This window comes from Heterodontus francisci, chromosome 23 (assembly GCF_036365525.1).
Source record: "Heterodontus francisci isolate sHetFra1 chromosome 23, sHetFra1.hap1, whole genome shotgun sequence".
Classification (NCBI taxonomy): domain Eukaryota; kingdom Metazoa; phylum Chordata; class Chondrichthyes; order Heterodontiformes; family Heterodontidae; genus Heterodontus; species Heterodontus francisci.
Window position 1 is genome coordinate 39,718,575 of NC_090393.1, and position 19,443 is coordinate 39,738,017.

At 43.1% G+C, this 19,443-nt stretch overlaps 1 protein-coding gene across 10 annotated transcripts in view; it reads right to left on the reverse strand.

Annotated features, from left to right (window-relative positions):
• Positions 1 to 15,540, reverse strand: part of rbm19 (RNA binding motif protein 19) — a 308,924-nt gene extending 293,384 nt beyond the window's left edge. For all 10 annotated transcript variants that reach the window (XR_010977276.1, XR_010977275.1, XR_010977274.1 and 7 more), the window contains exons 1-3: positions 15,394 to 15,540; positions 13,321 to 13,503; positions 6,057 to 6,185 (exon numbers count right to left, since the gene is read on the reverse strand). Coding sequence is in view for 5 of the 10 variants with exons in the window: in XM_068055148.1 (XP_067911249.1) it covers positions 6,057 to 6,185; positions 13,321 to 13,503; positions 15,394 to 15,429 (348 nt within the window). In the remaining 5 variants the exon portion in view is untranslated. The remainder of the gene's footprint in view (positions 1 to 6,056; positions 6,186 to 13,320; positions 13,504 to 15,393) is intronic.
• Positions 15,541 to 19,443: the final 3,903 nt, after the last annotated feature.

Here is a 19,443-nt window from a genome sequence, read left to right on the forward strand (position 1 = left end):
AAAGGCAAGCCATGAGTTAAAAGCCATTAAACCTAATTTTATTGGCTCTTAAACCATAGGTATTATATCGTTTTTAAAACAGGCCATACTAGAAAAGACCTTACTTGAAATATTTCAATACACAGATTCTGCCACCAAATACCATTAAAGTTCTTACACAAAATTCAAACATAATAAAATGCAAAACCCAAGTACAAATGACCTGGAACTTGCTGCCTACGAGGGTGGTGGAAGAGAAGACAGTCAGTCATTTCAAAAGGAAATTCAATGGGTACTTGAGGGAAATAAACTTATAGGGCTACGGGGATAGAGTGGGGGGAATGGGAATGCCAGGATTGCTCTCCATAGAGCCGACATGGACTCGATGGACTGATTGGCCTCCTTGTCGTTCTGACTCTGTGTTGGAAAAGTTTATTCCATCAGATTCTTGCCCAGTACATCCAGAAAAGCCTTCATTTCTGGTTATCCTAGACTAATAAAATAAGTTTGTACACTAAGAACATAAGAGCTAAAGTTTAAACTTGTTGTCAAATATCACAACAATGTCCAGCAACGTTCAACTATATCACAACAAAATCCATTCATAGAAGGTTTCCTATAGAACCACAAGCTTACTGCTCTGAAGGGGGCCATTTGACACCTTATATCTCTGACAGCTTTTTATTAAAGCAATTCAAAATTAATCCTAGTACCTTTCCATAGCCTGTACCTTTCAGTTTCAAATGAACATCCCTTAGAAGATGAAATAGTGTTTACCTCACCCACTCCCTGTGGCAAAGCATGCCTGCTTCAGCAACCCTCTGCATTGAGATTTTCCCAACATTTTTCCTCACTCTCTTTGTAATCCCTTTAAATTGATGACCATCATAATTTCCCCAGAGGGGAATTGTAGTTCTCTATTCATTCTATCAAAACTCATTATTTTAAAAGCCGGTAAGAAATCGTCACATTATCTCAATTCTCTCCTTATAATACCGCACACTTATCACATCACTGACATCATCCTAATGAATCTATGTGTTTGTTCTCAATGGTTTTAATGACTTTTCTAATATGGGGTTCCCAAAACTGGACATGGAACTCCATGCCCTAACTAATACTTTGTTTAAATTCATCAGTACATCTTTACTCTTGCACACAATCTCAATGAAAAAAATAACAGTGTGTGAAAGACATTTAATAATGTACAAATTGGACAGGAACTTGCAGCAAGTAAGAGATACCTTGTGAATTGCAAATCACAAGTTGCGCTGTCGGTAGCTTTGTGAAAACGGCCTCTCATGCTTAACTTTGTTGTGATTTTCAATAAATTGTTGCATTTGCACATTAATTGCCCATTAAAGTTGCCACATAAAGTTAAGTCTAGCAATGAATAGCAGAAGTAATCTTTTAACAAAGTTTTAATTGTTTACTTATTTTTATTTATTTAGTGATAATTGTTAATGACTGCCAATCAACCTCTCTTGCCCTCATAGTAATTAAATGTGGAGTCTCATTCCTTCAGGTTGTGAATTGTTTTAGGAGATATTAAAAAATCTTACTTTTCCTTTCTGTCTCTTTTTTCCTCTCTCAATCCAATCTTTCTTTTCACCCTCTTTATTTCTCTTTCTGTACTTGATTTGACACTGAATTCATCTACTCTAATTCACCTTCCTGCTCAGTCCTTCCTCCATTAATTTCTCAATCCTAAATCTCATTGGTTAAGGAGATACAGTTTGTCCTGTTGTTCACCAAGGACCCAGATGCTCTTCTGGCCTCACTACTCCGTTATCAGCTCATACTTCCAGAAACTTTGGGCAAAAATGTTTTAAAACCTAAACATACACAAGCAAGTCTAACTAAAAAGGCACATCATGAGATGCGCCACTCCAGCAAAATCTGGCCAACATAGGACACAAAAATTTCCCTAGACTTTTCTTTTGCCAATCTAACTGCATATTCATCCTCTGAGTATTATGTATATGAACTGTCGGGTCTTTCCAGTCATTCACACCCTGTAGGGTCTTTCCGGACATTCACACGCTTCAGTGTCTTTTCATTAAATGTATACTCCCATTCCTTGTTTTATTTTTCCTTAAAATGCACTATCTTGCACTTATCCAAATTTAATTATTCCTGCCACCTGTCTGTCCAATCATCATCATACATGTGCCTTCAGGAATTTTTACAGTACTTCCTCACCATTTGGCAAACCTTCTACTTTTGTCTCATCAGCAAATTTTGATATAATGTTCCACATGTACTGGTTTCTCCTTCCTTCCCACTTGCACAAGGATGTTACATTGGCTATTCTTCAGTCCCATAGCACAATTTGTATATTTGAGGATTGAAAATCTGCGGACAGAACTTCTGCTATCTCCTCTCCAACTTTTCCCAATAGTTCATCATGCATTCCCATGTCAGCAATCACTTTCCAACATTTATTTTGCAAAAAATAGTGTACAATAGTTATTTCAAAGCCAAAATTCACGAAGTTTAGAAGATACATCTCGTAGAATATGGAATCTTATCCAAGCTATATTAGAACAATTTTTCTTTCATAACTGTCTGCGGTATCAAAAGTTTAATAAGTGAAGTATATCAGATATTAAACAGATGAGTAATACACTCATAAAAACAAGTGATTATATTGCAATAAAAGCAAAATACTGCGGATGCTGGAAATCTGAAATAAAAACAAGAAATGCTGGAACCACTCAGCAGGTCTGGCAGCATCTGTGGAAAGAGAAGCAGAGTTAACGTTTCGGGTCAGTGACCCTTCATCGGAACTGACAAATATTAGAAAAGTCACAGGTTATAAGCAAGTGAGGTGGGGGTGGGGCAAGAGGTAACAAAGGAGGTCTAGATTGGACCAGGCCACATAGCTGACCAAAAGGTCACGGAGCAACGGCAAACAATATGTTAATGGTGTGTTGAAAGACAAAGCATTAGTACAAATTAGGTGTTAACACACAGAATATTGAACAGCAGCAAGTGCAAACCTGAAAAAAACAGTGAGTAAGCAAACTGAACAAACTAAAATGAAATGAAACAAATGCAAAAAAAAGATTGTAAAAAATGTAAAAAAGAATGTAAAAAGAAAAAAAAAAAATCACTAAAAATGAAAGTAAAATGGGGGGGCTGTCATGCTCTGAAATTATTGAACTCAATGTTCAGTCTGGCAGGCTGTAGTGTGCCTAATCGGTAGATGTGATGCTGTTCCTCGAGCTTGCGTTGATGTTCACTGGAACACTGCAGCAATCCCAGGACAGAGATGTTAGCATGAGAGCAGGGGGGAGTGTTGAAATGGCAAGCAACCGGAAGCTCAGGGGTCTGAGCGGAGATGTTCCGCAAAGCAGTCACCCAGTCTGCGCTTGGTCTCCCCAATGTAGAGGAGACCACACTGTGAGCAGCGAATACAGTATACTACATTGAAAGAAGTACAAGTAAATCGCTGCTTCACCTGAAAGGAGTGTTTGGGGCCTGGGATAGTGAGGAGAGAGGAGGTAAATGGGCAGGTATTACGCCTCCTGCGATTGCAGGGGAAGGTGCCATGGGAAGGGGACTACACTTCTTCACACCCTACCTCCTGTAAGGACTCCATTCCATTCTCCCAGTTTCTCCGTCTCCGACGCATCTGCTCTGATGATGCTACCTTCCATGACGGTGCTTCTGATATGACCTTTTTCCTCAACCGAGCATTTCCCCCCACTGTGGTTGACAGGGCTCTCAACCGTGTCCGACCCCTTCCCCTCCCTCCCAGAACCGTGACAGGGTTCCCCTTGTCCTCACTTTTCACCCCACCAGCCTCCATATCCAAAGGATCATCCTCCACCATTTCCGCCACCTCCAGCGTGATGCCACTACCAGTCGCATCTTCCCCTCCCTTCCCCTGTCAGCATTCCGAAGGGATCGTTCCCTCCGCGACACCCTGGTCCACTCCTCCATTACCCCCACCACCTCGTCCCCTTCCCATGCAATCGCAGGAGGTGTAATACCTGCCCATTTACCTCCTCTCTCCTCACTATGCAAGGCCGCAAACACTCCTTTCAGGTGAATCAGCGATTTACTTGTACTTCTTTCAATGTAGTATACTGTATTCGCTGCTCACAATGTGGTCTCCTCTACATTGGGGAGACCAAGCGCAGACTGGGTGACCGCTTTGCGGAACATCTCCGCTCAGTCTGCAAGCAGGACCCTGAGCTTCCTGTTGCTTGCCATTTCAACACTCCCCACTGCTCACATCTCTGTCCTGGGATTGCTGCAGTGCTCCAGTGAACATCAACGCAAGCTCGAGGAACAGCATCTCATCTACCGATTAGGCACACTACAGCCTGCCGGACTGAACATTGAGTTCAATAATTTCAGAGCATGACAGCCCCCCATTTTACTTTCATTTTTAGTGATTTTTTTTTTCTTTCTTTTTACATTCTTTTTTACATTTTTTACAATTTTTTTTTTGCATTTATTTCATTTCATCTTAGTTTGTTCAGTTTGCTTACTCACTGTTTTTTTCAGGTTTGCACTTGCTGCTGTTCAATATTCAGTGTATTAACACCGAATTTGTACTAATGCTTTGTCTTTCAACACACCATTAACATATTGTTTGCCGTTGCTCCGTGACCTTTTGGTCAGCTATGTGGTCTGGTCCAATCTAGACCTCCTTTGTTACCTCTTGCCCCACCCCCACCTCACTTGCTTATAACTTGTGACTTTTCTAATATTTGTCAGTTCCGAAGAAGGGTCACTGACCCGAAACGTTAACTCTGCTTCTCTTTCCACAGATGCTGCCAGACCTGCTGAGTGGTTCCAGCATTTCTTGTGATTATATTGCAATTTTGATTATTACTGAGCAGTTTCAACAGAATCCAAGAATGGTGCAGAACTAGTTAGATTCTAATTTCTGAATATACTGGAATTTAAACCAGCCTCTCACTGATAACTTCATTTTACCACCACTCCCACCCTACAACCATTATCTCCCTCTATCAATGATCTAGTTCTATAAAAGGCATGTTACACCAAGGCTGCCAACAATGGCACTCTTCGGTTATAGAAGTTTGATTTTCCAATTTTATAAGGATTTTTGCTACCATGCTTGGTTAGGATATTTTACCACACATAAAATAATTGTCGTATGAATATTATTCTTCTGTATTTAGAGGATGTGGAATATTTACAGATACTAGAAATAAATTATAGTTGGAAAGATGCTACATTACACTTCAATACTGTACACCACACAACTTGCGTGAAAAGTTCAAAAACTATACAAAATAACTGGATTTAAAAGAAAATATTGTTCTTTTTTTACAAAATAAAAGTAATTTATATCAAGAATTCTGGAAAATAGTTAGCCCATTATATAACCCTTTAAGATGAAACAAAATTTAAACTATAATACAGCAAGACATTAATGCAGGCCCAGATGCTATTAGGAATTTAGCCAACAGGCATCACATACCGTAAGATGGAAAAGTTGAGCCATTTTGATGTGGCATATGATAAAGTAAAGATCTCTCCCACCCATCAGTTTCTTTCCAGAGTTTTAAAATTAAGAATTGTTTGGAAGGTTTCTATTTTTAAAAGTGGAATGCTCTAAACGAGCAAGCTGCATCTCTCCAAAGCATATCTGCTTTCTCACAATGCGAAGTATTAAGACTAGACCTAGGAATATCCACCTTCTTTGCATTGTGCATAGGTAGCCATAAAGTAAATCCAGAGTAATTTTGCTAAAGAACGGAAGCCGATTACAATAAAAGCAAAGCAGCCAAATATGCTAGTATGAGACAAGTCTTGCACTTACACCAATGAACTAATTTCAAATAGCCGTTTCTTATTGGCAATCAATACAACCTTACATATACCAAGTATACCTTTCTTTATGCTCAAAATGATGCACAGCACAGTGGAACTGCATACTTATTGAGAACAGTAATTCTTCACAGCAAAAATTTTGAACACTTTTAAATTGTTAAAAACTTAGCAATAAATCAATTTCTAGCTTCGTGACTTGTGCACATTTTATATTCATTAATTTAGATTTTTATTGAGGATTGGACTTTTAAAATAAATACCTTCTTTCCTTCAGTTTGACATTTTTGTTCTTTTGCTTTATTTGGATTTTGCCCAGTTGGATTTTTCTGTGAGTGCTTGCTCCATGGTCTGGGCAATCCTGGATCCCCAAATGATTTACAAAACTCCACCTATAATACAGACGATCAGCGTTAGCTCAAAGTTGTCGCAGTAGAACATTACCTTCACACCCGTTGACAGCAAGTTTGAAACTTAGCAGAGGCCACATTCCCATTGAAGTTACAAACTGTATGTGAAGAATTCTCAGAATTCACATCTATTTGCTTCAACAACTCATTCCATTAAGTATATAATGCATGCCTCCATCATGTATGTGCCAGACATGACAAAACTGAACAATGAACAGATTTTATGTATTCTTACATTTTGATTAGTTTTTCCAACTTTCATGGAGGATACTGTAATAGATGATGTTATTTTATAAAATCATAGAATGGTTACAGTACAAAAGGAGGCCAGAGCAAGAGGAACCCTGCTAGTTCCGCTCCCTTGCCATTCCCCCACACCCCTGCAAATTCGCTCTCTTCAGCTAATTATTCAATTCCTTTCTGAAATCCACAATTGAATCTGCCTTCACCACACACACAGGCAGTGCATTCCAGATCCTAACTACTCACTGCTTTAAAAGATTTTCCCTCATGTCTCCACTGATTCTTTTGCCAAGCACATTAAATTTGTGCCCTCTGGTTGCTGACCCGCTAACGAGGACAATTTCTCCCTATGTACTCTGTCTAGACCAGGGTTGTCCAACCTTTTTGTGTGGGGTGCCACATTACAATTTTTGTCTTACAAAGGGGGCTGGTGAGACAATTTCCAAAAGATAACGGCATTAAAAATGTATCTGACTATCAAGACAACAAAAGTGCATTTTTGTGAAGAAGCTTGAGAGAAAATTAATTTATTGACTTACTTTCTCATCACTATGTTGAAAACTGATTCAGTGACAGACAGGGTATTGTTTTTGCTTGCATTAGTACTCAATCTCTGCCCACACATATGACGATGCGATGCAGAGTATTCCAGATAGATGTCCATCTGTCAGGAGTGATCTTGATCTCTTCTTCCCTCTCTCTATACCCCTTACTCTTTTCCCTCTCTTTTTCTCCCCTCTCCCCCTTACCTCCTCCCCTCCTCCCTTCACCACACCACCCCTCCCCTCTTCCCTCCGCCGAGCCCCCTCCCCTCCCCCCCACTACCCCCTCCCCTCCCCCTAGACCCCTGACCCCCCCACCCCTCTCCCCCCCCTCCTACCCCCCTCTCTCCCCCCACCACACCCCCTTGAGACCCCCGTCACCAGCATAAAATCCCAGCTCAAGAGTTTTCTTAATTTGGGGCATTTTTAAAACAACCCAACATAAATGATACAATGCTAATTACAGGCTATGAGCAAGTGGTCAAAGTTACCCATGAAATCCTTGTCAGTCTTTGCTCTGATCAATCCCTCTGTGTAATTCAATATGGTCAACCATTCCAACATCCTCCACTGCCTCTCTTGCACTATCCATCTTCATGGAACTGCCACTCCCTTCTGCTCAAAACAGCCACACGTCTCCTGTAGTTTCTCGTTCCATCCATGCAGCCACGTTTGGAAATCCCCAGGTATCTAACTTTGGCCCCTCCTCTTCATCTATATGCTACTCCTCAGTGACATCATCCACAGCTACCATATGTATATGGACAACATTCAGCTGCAGTGGCACTTTTCTCAACGTCAACTCTTCATACTGTAAGACAGTTATAGATAAGCCAAAACTTCCTCCATCTGAACAAGAAGAAAATCAATGTCATTTGATTTTGGCTCGTGCCATAACCTCTTCTCCCTTGCTACTAACTGTAGCTCTGTTCCCAGCAACTTATTCAGGCTGCATATAACATTGCATGACCCAGAGTTGAACTGAAAACTGCATACCAATCGATTACAACTTACTTCCACCTTCATAACATTGCCCATCTCTGACACCCCTGAAACCCTTATCCACGCTTTTGTTACTTCAAGACTCAAAGTCCCCAATTTTCTGCTCAAGTTTCACATCCTCCATGTCCATCAACTCCAAATTACCCAAAACTGCTTCTATGTATAGTCCTCCATGAAATTGTGGTCATCTATCCGAACTGTCCTTGCTGACCTACAATGACTACCTGCCAATCAATGCACTGATTTCAAAATCTTTGTTGTCCTCTTTAGTTCCCTCCACACGCTCAACTTACTCTATCGCTGCAATCTCTTACAATCATATGTCTTTTCCCCTTCATCTTCTGAACTGATCATCTGCACCCATGCCACACCATTGGTGGTAAAGCCCTCAGCCAGGTCATCCTACAATTGGGAACTCCTTTTTAAAAACCCAACCCCTGCCGTTAAAAATTCATGATTTTGGCCAAGCTCTCCTAGTTTTCCAACTATGATTCATGTCTAAAACATGGATCTTGTACTGGTTGATCTCGTGTCTTCGATATTGAGAAGCTGCTCTATAATAACTAATTACTACTACAGTGAATGGCCAACTACATTAATACAAATATAACAAGTCTTGTCATTGATCACCAGGAAGGGGGTTTGACAGGCTTGACAAAACTATGGCTGTCCCAAATTGACTGTGGTATTGTGTCATGATCCTGTGTTTATTTTCTCCTCGGGAAATATTACGATCCGTCTTTAAGGCTGTAAAAGATCCGTACTTCTTAAAGGCAGCAAGCTCCAGAGACTGTAAGCCAAAGCGCATTTTAGTTGCCCAGCAACAACCATACAGAGAGGGAGAACAGGGCTTCACTGTATCCATTTTGACTTTGAAACTGGCTAGCAGAGACACAGTTGACAGACTGATCCAGCACGTGAAAGAAATAGGAGAGGTCTCTCTAAGTCAATTTGGACCCTGGGTAGTTTCTCTCTCAAACTTCGAAAAAGCTTCAAGCCAAATTAATTCCTTAAAGAATGAACACAGTAGAAGAGTTTAATATTACAACTGCCGAACTGAACTGTTGAACCCTTATCTCTGGGTGGACCAATTTCTCATAGGACCTTGGAAGACTGCAAGTGAACTTTTACTGTGTTGTATCAGAAGACCATTCGTCAGAAGCGTAATCTGCAAAGACTTTGTTTTTTCGGGCAGCTAATTAAAAACCAAACTACTGTTAGTTTGAGTATATGTATGTGAATGCGGGAGTTAACTTTTTTAAAGAAGTTATAAGATCTTTAGATATTGGTTTATCTTAGCAGTGTTGAAGATTTTAGTTTTTTTAAAAATAGTTAATTTGTTGATATCTAAAGATACCTGGTTTTATTTCACCTCATTCAGGGGTTACTAGATTGTTTCAATTCGGCTGCTGCTTTCTTTGATTTGGAAAGCTTAAAGATATATGATGCGACCTGTGGAGCGATGGGACTGAATTGACAGTGCATTGCTCCCACCGCAATCAAAATCATGTATTTGGATTGCAGGCTTTGTCCTGAGCAGTTGTAACATATAATTAATTACATGTTAAGCGTTCCATTGTTTTTCTCAAATGCCACGTCTTTTAGTAAATAGCTTGAGACTTCTTTATTCATAATTCAAGCAGAGCAGAAAAACAGACAAATTACCAGCATGCAGTGGCAGAATGGAAACATTTTGAGGACGGCACCTTTTTTAAAAAAAAAGTGTCATTTTTTGAAATTAAGTCATGTAGTGTGTAGCTGTGGACAAAATGCACCAATGTTGTCACAATGCTGCATAAATGCACTTTTTTTCCATTATTCAGTCGTGGGATGTGGGCAGCGCTGGCTAGGCCAGCATTTATTGCCCACGCCTAATTGCCCTTGAGAAGGTGGTGATAAGCTAATTTCTTGTAGTTCTTGGGGTGTAGGGACCCCCACAGTACCGTTAGGAAGGGAGTTCCAGGATTTTGACCCAGTGACAGTGAAGGAACAGCAATATAGTTCCGAGTCAGGATGGTGGCAGTGTTCCCATGCATCAGCTGCCCTTGTCCTTCTAGGTGGTAGAGGTCACGGGTTTAGAAGGTGCTGTTGAAGGAGCCTTGGTGAGTTGCTGCACTGCATCTTGTATATGGTACACACTGCTGCCACTGTGCGTTGGTGGTGAAGGGAGTGAAATTTGAAGGTGTGGATGTGGTGCTAATCAAGTGGGCTGTTGTCCTGGATAGTGTTGAGCTTCTTGGGAGTGTTGTTGGAGCTGCACCCATCCAGGTAAGCGGACAGTATTCCATCACACTCCTGACTTGTGCCTTGTAGATGGTGGACAGGCATTGGGGAGACAAGAGGAGAGTTACTCGCTGCAGAATTCCCAGCCTCTGACCTGCTCTTGTAACCACAGCATTTATGTAGCTGGTCCAGTTCAGTTTCTGGTCAATGGTGACCCCGAGGATGTTGATTGTGGGGGATTCCACGACGGTAATGCCATTGAACGTCAAGGGGAGATGGTTAGATTCTCTCTTGCTTGAGATGGTCATTGCCTGGCACTTGTGCGGCACAAATGTTACTTGCCACTTATCAGCCCAAGCCTGGATGTTGTCCAGGTCTTGCTGCATGTGGACGTGGGCTGCTTCAGTGTCCGAGGGGTTGTGAATGGTGAATATTGTGCAATTATCAGTGAACATCCCCACTTCTGACCTTATGATTGAAGGAATGTCATTGATGAAGCAGCTGAAGATGGTTGGGCCTAGGACACTACCCTGAGGAACTCCTGCAGTGATCTCCTGGGACTGAGATGATTGACCTCCGACAACCACAACCATTTTTCTTTGTGATAGGTATGACTCCAACCTGTGGAGAGTTTTCCCCAATTCCAATTGACTCCAGTTTCGCTAGAGCTCCTTGATGCCATACTTGGTCAAATGCTGCCTTGATGTCAAGGGCAGTCATTCTCAACTCATCTCTGGAATTCAGCTCTTTTGTCCATGTTTGGACCAAAGCTGTAATGAGGTCAGGAGCTGTGTGGCCCTGGCAGAACCCGAACTGAGCATCAGTGAGCAGGTTACTGCTGAGCAAATGCCACTTGATAGCACTGTCAACGAGCCTTTCCATCACTTTACTGATGATCAGGAGTAGACTGTTGGGTGGTAATTGGCCAGGTTGGAATTGTCCTGCTTTTTGTGCACAGGATACACCTGGGCAATTTTCCACATTGCCGGGTAGATGCCAGTGTTGTAGCTGTACTGGAACAGCTTGGCTAGGGGTACGGCTAGTTCTGGAGCACAAGTCTTCAGTACTATTGTCCTAACGTTGTCAGGGCCCATAGCCTTTGCAGTATCCAGTGCCTTCAGTCGTTGCTTGGTATCACGTGGAGTGAAATCGGATTGGCTGAAGATTGGCAGCTGTGATGGTGGGGACTTCAGGAGGAGGCCGAGATGGATCATACACTCAGCACTTCTGGCTGAAGATCACTGCAAATGTTTCAGCCTTGTTTTTTGCACTGATGTGCTGGGCACCCCCATCATTGAGGATGGGGATGTTTGTGGAGCCTCCTTCTCCTGTCAGTTATTTAATTGCCTACCACCACTCACAACTGAATGTGGCAAGACTGCAGAGCTTAGATCTGATCCGTTGGTTGTGGGATCACTTCGCCCTGTCTATTGTATGCTGCTTCCACTGTTTGGTATGCAAGTCGTCCTGTGTTGTAGCTTCACCAGGCTGACACCTCATTATTAGGTGTGCCTCGTGCTGCTCCTGGCATGCCTCCTGCACTCTTCGTTGTTGTTGTATGAATATTACAGATGAAAGGAATCAACACAAAAGAAAACCACAGTTGATGAAGTATTGTGTTTCAAAATGTGAAAATGATTCAATTGTAAATAATCCTCTCAGTACTTAAATGAATTTAAGAAAAAATAGGTCAAACCAAGCAATACACCAGCTGCAAAGAAATTGGTATATTGCAAAATGCAGGCCTACTGTGGTGAGAAAAATGTTAAGATCTGCTGTCACTTTACTAGTATTCATTGGGATTGCATCATATTAGGTATGATTTGTAATAAAGTTTATGAATATACACCTCAGTGGAAATGAACCAACATCTTCAGCAACATCGTGCTAAACACCATCAAGAATTGAGAGGTCTTTGAGATATCAAACCAGCATAACTACAACTAACAAATCATTTGTGGTCAAATTACTTAAAATACAGGAATGTAGTTATTCTTTCACTAATGACTTTAACAGAATCAATACTTCTCACTCTGGAAAAAGAAACATAAAGCTGTCCATGTGCAATCCCAATGAATACTAGTAAAGTGACAGCAGATCTCAACATTTTTCTCACCAGTTAGCCTGCATTTCGCAATATACCAATTTCTTTGCAGCTGGTGTATTGCTTGGTTTGACCTATTTTTTTCTTAAATTCATTTAAGTACTGAGAGGATTATTTACAATTGCTGTATCTCTAAATAAATAAAACGAGGAACATAAATAGAAATTGTGTCAAGAGTCGGGCCTTGTGACTTGTTTATAGTTATAGAACATGAAAGTCTAAACAGGAATTGTTTTCTCCAGAGTTAAGTTGATAGGCTCAGTATTATACAAGGAATAAACATTATTTCATTGAAATCTGCCTATAATAATTTCAACATCGTCGAAGAAAACAGCTTCCTAACTACTAATCGTGTTGATGACAAAGTCCTTGTTTAGGATTCAAGTTTCGTAGCAACAATATAACTGCTCCTTCCTGAAGTCTAAGTTTGTGCGGTTGTATACCCATTGACATTTGACTGTGTAGAAACTCTGGAAAATATGAACTGTGATCATCTTCATCTATAGAATCAACGCTGATGGTATTCTTTTAACTCACCTCACAGCTTTTCTATAGCTTTTTCATTCAAAAATAGTAAATCTTCATTTTTAGCACAAATGGCTTCACCAATAGTCTCCATCATTTTGCCATACTTAACCAATTCCATCTTTTTATCCATCTTTACCAAAGCACCCATCCCTCCCATGCCATCCCCATCCCTCACGGAGACAATCTCTCCAGCCAGGGTCACACTGTTGTTGGGCTCCCCTTACTTTCTGCTGTTTTAGTTCTCCACCAACACCCTCACGCCACCACCAACCAATGGCAGCCATACGTACGTCATATGCTCCAACTGTCCCCACGCCCCAATGGCCTCCACATGCGCTAGACTCTGCCCAGCAGATATATCCACCAACAGACGCACCCCTTAATCAAAACAGTCCGAATAGACAAAAACTGACTATTATTACAGATGGTAGAATATATGCTTTAAAATAAATTAATACTACCCAATAATACCTACAGCAATTTTGGAGGTGTCTATGTAGCTTTTGTTGAAGTGTTTTAAAGCAGCTTGTGCTTCCTCTTCCGTTTTGAAGCCAACAAATCCAAATTTTCGAAATTTTCCATCCGTTGTAAACTTCAGTATGCAGTCTGTTAACGTTCCAAAGGCGCCAAAGAGAGTTTTAAAACGTTCATCTTTCATCTGGGAAATAAAAAATAAACAATCAGATCAAATTACAGCATACATTTGCATACTGATACTCCAGTCAGAGATTATTTTACACACAAACCATACAGAGCACTAAATAAGCATCAAGTTTTGCTCAAGAACAATCTTGGTCATTAAAATATTATTGGTTATACAGGAAATTCACAGAGTCACAGAACTGTTATAACACAGGCCATTTGGCCCATTGTGTCCACACTGGCTCTCCGATAGCGCAATTCCCTCAGTCCCATTCCCCTGCCTTCTCCCCATAACATTGCACATTCTTCCTTTTCACATAACTATCTAACTTCCTTTTGAATGCTTCAATTGCCTCCACCACTTTCTCAGGCAATGCATTCCAGACCTTAACCACTCCGAGTGAAAAAGTTTTTCCTCATGTCACTTTTGCTTCTCTTACCAAATACTTTAAATCTGTGCCCTCTCGTTTTCAATCCTTTCACAAGTGGGAACAGTTTCTCTCTCTCTGTCCAGATCCCTCATGATTTTGAATACATCAAACCACCTCTCTGCCTTCTCTTCTCCAAGGAAGAGAGTCCTAATTTCTCCAATCTACCTTCATAACTGAAATTACTCATCCCTGGAACCATTCTCGTGAATCTTTTCTGTACTCTCTCCAATGCCCTCACGTCTTTCCTCAAGTGCACTGCCCAGAATTGGATGCAATATTCCTGCTGAGGCTGATCTAGTGTCTTGTACAAGTTCAACATAACTTCCTTGCTACTCTATGCCTCCAGTAATAAAGCCCACGATACTGTATGCTTCATTAACTGCTCTCTCAAGCTGCCCTGCCACCTTTAATGGCATTAGCTATGAGAGGTTGGAAAAACTCGGATTGTTTTCACTGGAACGACGGAGGTGGAGGGGCGACATGGTAGAGGTTTACAAAGTTATGAGCGGCATGGACAGTGGATAGTCAGAAGCTTTTTCCCAGGGTGGAAGAGTCAGTTACTAGGGGACATAGGTTTAAGGTGCGAGGGGCAAAGTTTAGAGGGGATGTGCAAGGCAAGTTTTTTTACACAGAGGGTGGTGAGTGCCTGGAACTTGCTGCCAGGGGAGGTGGTGGAAACAGATGCGATAGTGACGTTTAAGAGACATCTTGACAAGTACACAAATAGGAAGGGAGAGGGATACGGGCCCCGGAATTGCAGAAGGTGTTAGATTAGGCAGACATCAAGATCAGCGCAGGCTTGGAGGGCCGAATGGCCTGTTCCTGTGCTGTACTGTTCTTTATATGCACATATACACCTAAATCCCTCTGTTCCTGCACTCCCTTTAGAAATTACATTAAAAATTAATATAATTAATTTAGAAATTAAATTACACTTTCGATCATTTTAGGAACCAGGATATCCAAGGGATCCTACTTTTAAGTCCACAAAAGCTTAACCCCAGGAAAGCAGAATGATTTAGATATTCAGCAACAGCTCTGAAAAAGAATTCAATGATACAACTTATTTATCTGCATATTTTAAGATTAGCTTTAATGAAGGTAGCAACATGTTTACAACACGTGAGCTATGGCACAAAACAGTAAAATATAGGCTCACTGTCACAATAGCCCACTGGGTAATTTATAGATCTGAGGTGGATGGATCACCACAAACAGGACTTCAACTGCCCACATTGCTGGGTTAAAACAAGCAGCACTGGGCGAACAACAGGAACACGCACTTGTTCCTCCAACATGGTGAGCGTGGGGTGCCACAACCTGGTAGTTCACAGATCTAACCGGTGGATTCAATTCCTCACAGTGGGGCTAAACTATGTTGTGTTTGTTCAGGTTTGGGATTGACGGAGATACGCAATTGTGGATGACACGAGGGGCCGGGCTGAATCTCCCTGACCTCGGCCGCCAGGACCTACCCCACTCGGCAGGTTCTTCACAATGAGGCGGGACATTCTGATTCGGCTCCTGCTCGGTCGCGCTGCCCACCCGCTATCCCGCGCTTCAGGCGCTCAGTAACGATCGCCGCCGCCAGCCGGGAAGCCGAACTGCGCATGCAAATTTCACCTCCCACAACCCCTTGCCGCCCGCACTACGGCGCGTTGTGAAGGACAGAACGCTTCTGCGCGATCTTCACTTCAAAACGGTTAGAGGCTATTTCTCATAGAAAAGCAAAATGCTGCAGATGCTGGAAATCGGAAGTAAAAACAAGAAATGCTGGAAAATCTCAGCAGGTCTGACAGCATCTGTGGAGAGAGAAGCAGAGTTAACGTTTCAGGTCAGTGACCTTTCATCAGAACTGGCAAATATTAGAAATATAATAGGTTTTAAGCAAATAAAACGGGGGTGGGGCAGGAGATAACAAAAGAGATCCTGAGATCCACACTCAGTGCTATGCGCCGCCATATGCACACACTGGACCTCTCTCTCCAGCAGCACCGTCTCACCTTATCTCAAATCTGTTCTACTCCGCAGTTTCATCTCATCTTACGTCTCATCCGACGCATTAACAAAAAACTTTTTTTCTTCCTTTCAGGTGTTAAGGAACGCAAGCTCCAGCAGCTGATGGGGACTAATGCCCCTCCAGATCCTCCTTCCGCTTCACTTCCCTCTGACCCCACCCCTTCTGATCTGACCCCTTGCCGTGTATTCACTATACCCTCTGACCTCCCCCTCTCTGATGCTGAGCGTTCTGTACTCAGCAAAGGTCTCAGTTTTATCCCCTTACGCCCCCACCTCAATGAATTTCGCGCTCGGCATGACGTTGAGCTCTTCTTCCGTCGCCTCCGGGCTCACTTCTTCGACCAGGAGTCCTCCCCCCGACCAGCAGACCCATTCACCCGCCTCCAGCATTCTCCCTCTACCTGGACCCCTCACCCTGGCCTCTTACCCGCTCTTGATCTCTTCATTGAAAACTGTCGGCGAGACATTGGTCGTCTCAATTTCTCTGCCCCCCTCACTCACTCTAACCTGTCCCCCTCTGAACTTGAGGCACTCCGTTCTCTCAGGTCTAACCCCGACATGGTCATCAAACCTGCAGAAAAGGGTGGTGCTGTTGTTGTATGGCGTACCGACCTCTACCTTGCAGAAGCTCAACGCCAACTCACAGACACCTCTTCCTACCTCCCTCTGGACCATGACCCCACCACCGAACATCAAGCCACCGTCCAAAGGACTGTCACTGACCTCATCTCCTCTGGAGATCTTCCCTCTACAGCTTCCAACCTCATAGTCCCGCAACCCCGGACAGCCCACTTCTACCTCCTTCCCAAAATCCACAAACGGGACTGTCCCGGCAGACCCATTGTGTCAGCCTGCTCCTGCCCAACTGAACTTATTTCTTCCTATCTAGACTCTATCTTTTCTCCGCTGGTCCAGTCTCTTCCCACCTACATCCGTGACTCTTCTGACGCCCTACGTCATTTTGACAATTTCCAGTTTCCTGGTCCCAACCGCCTCCTCTTCACTATGGACGTCCAATTGCTCTACACCTCCATCCCCCACCAGGATGGTTTGAGGGCTCTCCGCTTCTTCCTGGAACAGAGGCCCAACCAGTCCCCATCCACCAACACCCTCCTCCGCCTGGCTGAACTTGTTCTCACATTGAACAACTTCTCCTTCAACTCCATGCATTTCCTTCAAGTAAAAGGTGTCGCTATGGGTACCCGCATGGGTCCTAGTTATGCCTGTCTTTTTGTGGGATATGTCGAGCATTCTTTGTTCCAGTCCTACTCAGGCCCCCTCCCCCAACTCTTTTTCCGGTACATTGATGACTGTATCGGTGCCGTTTCCTGCTCCCACCCCGAACTAGAAAACTTTATCAACTTTGCTTCCAATTTCCACCCTTCTCTCACCTTTACATGGTCCATCTCTGACACTTCCCTTCCCTTCCTCGACTTCTCTGTCTCCATCTCTGGGGATAGGTTGTCTACCAATATCCATTATAAGCCCACTGACTCCCATAGCTACCTCGACTACACTTCTTCACACCCTACCTCCTGTAAGGACTCCATTCCATTCTCCCAGTTTCTCCGTCTCCGACGCATCTGCTCTGATGATGCTACCTTCCATGACGGTGCTTCTGATATGACCTCCTTTTTCCTCAACCGAGGATTTCCCCCCACTGTGGTTGACAGGGCCCTCAACCGTGTCCGACCCATTCCCCGCACCTCTACCCTCACCCCTTCCCCTCCCTCCCAGAACCGTGACAGGGTTCCCCTTGTCCTCACTTTTCATCCCACCAGCCTCCATATCCAAAGGATCATCCTCCGCCATTTTCGCCACCTCCAGCGTGATGCCACTACCAGTCGCATCTTCCCCTCCCTTCCCCTGTCAGCATTCCGAAGGGATCGTTCCCTCCGCGACACCCTGGTCCACTCCTCCATTACCCCCACCACCTCGTCCCCGTCCCAGGGCACCTTCCCTTGCAATCGCAGGAGGTGTAATACCTGCCCATTTACCTCCTCTCTCCTCACTATCCCAGGCCCCAAACACTCCTTTCAGGTGAAGCAGCGATTTACTTGTACTTCTTTCAATGTAGTATACTGTATTCGCTGCTCACAGTGTGGTCTCCTCTACATTGGGGAGACCAAGCGCAGACTGGGTGACCGCTTTGCGGAACATCTCCGCTCAGTCCGCAAGCAGGACCCTGAGCTTCCGGTTGCTTGCCATTTCAACACTCCCCCCTGCTCTCATGCTCACATCTCTGTCCTGGGATTGCTGCAGTGTTCCAGTGAACATCAACGCAAGCTCGAGGAACAGCATCTCATCTACCGATTAGGCACACTACAGCCTGCCGGACTGAACATTGAGTTCAATAATTTCAGAGCATGACAGCCCCCCACTTTACTTTCATTTTTAGTCATTTTTAGTTATTTTTTCTTCCTTTTTTTTTTGCATTCCTTTTTACATTTTTTACAATCTTTTTTTGCATTTATTTCATTTCATCTTAGTTTGTTCAGTTTGCTTACCCACTGTTTTTTTCAGGTTGTTTTTCTTCAGGTTTGCACTTGCTGATGTTCAATATTCAGTATATTCACACCTAATCTGTACTGATGCTTTGTCTTTCAACACACCATTAACATATTGTTTGCCTTTGCTCCGTGACCTTTTGGTCAGCTATGTGGCCTGGTCCAATCTGCACCTTCTCCTTTGTTATCTCTTGCCCAACCCCCACCTCACTTGTTTATAATCTGTGACTTTTCTAATATTTGTCAGTTCCGAAGAAGGGTCACTGACCCGAAACGTTAACTCTGCTTCTCTTTCCACAGATGCTGCCAGACCTGCTGAGTGAATCCAGCATTTCTTGTTTTTGATAACAAAAGAGGTATTGATAGGACAGGGTCACAGAGAATAACAGACCAGAAGGTCACGAAGCAAAGGCAAACGGTATGTTAATGGTGTGCTGAAAGATAAAGCATAACTGACAGAAAAATGAACAGCCTAGCCCCAAGCTCAAACATGAAAAAAAACAGTGGGTAGGCACAGTAGAAACAAACTAAACAAACTAAAATAAAATAAGCAAATAAAACCAAAAATAAAAAGGGGGGCATGCTCTGAAATTATTGAACTCAATGTTCAGTCTGGCAGGCTGTAGCGTGCCCTATTGGTAAATGAGATGCTGTTCCTCGAGCTTGCGTTGATGTTCACTGGAACACTGCAGCAATCCCAGGACAGAGATGTGAGCATGAGCGCAGGGGGGGTGGGGGGGGGTGTGTGTTGAAATGGCCAGCAACCGGCAGCTTGGGGGTCATGCTTTCAGACTGAGCAGAGGTGTTCCGCAAAGCGGTCACCCAATCTGCGTTTGGTCTCCCCAACGTAGAGGAGCCCACATTGTGAGCAGCGAATACAGTATACTAAATTGAAAGAAGTACAAGTAAATCGCTGATTCACCTGAAAGGAGTGTTTGGGGCCTTGCATAGTGAGGAGAGAGGAGGTAAATGGGCAGGTATTACACCTCCTGTGATTGC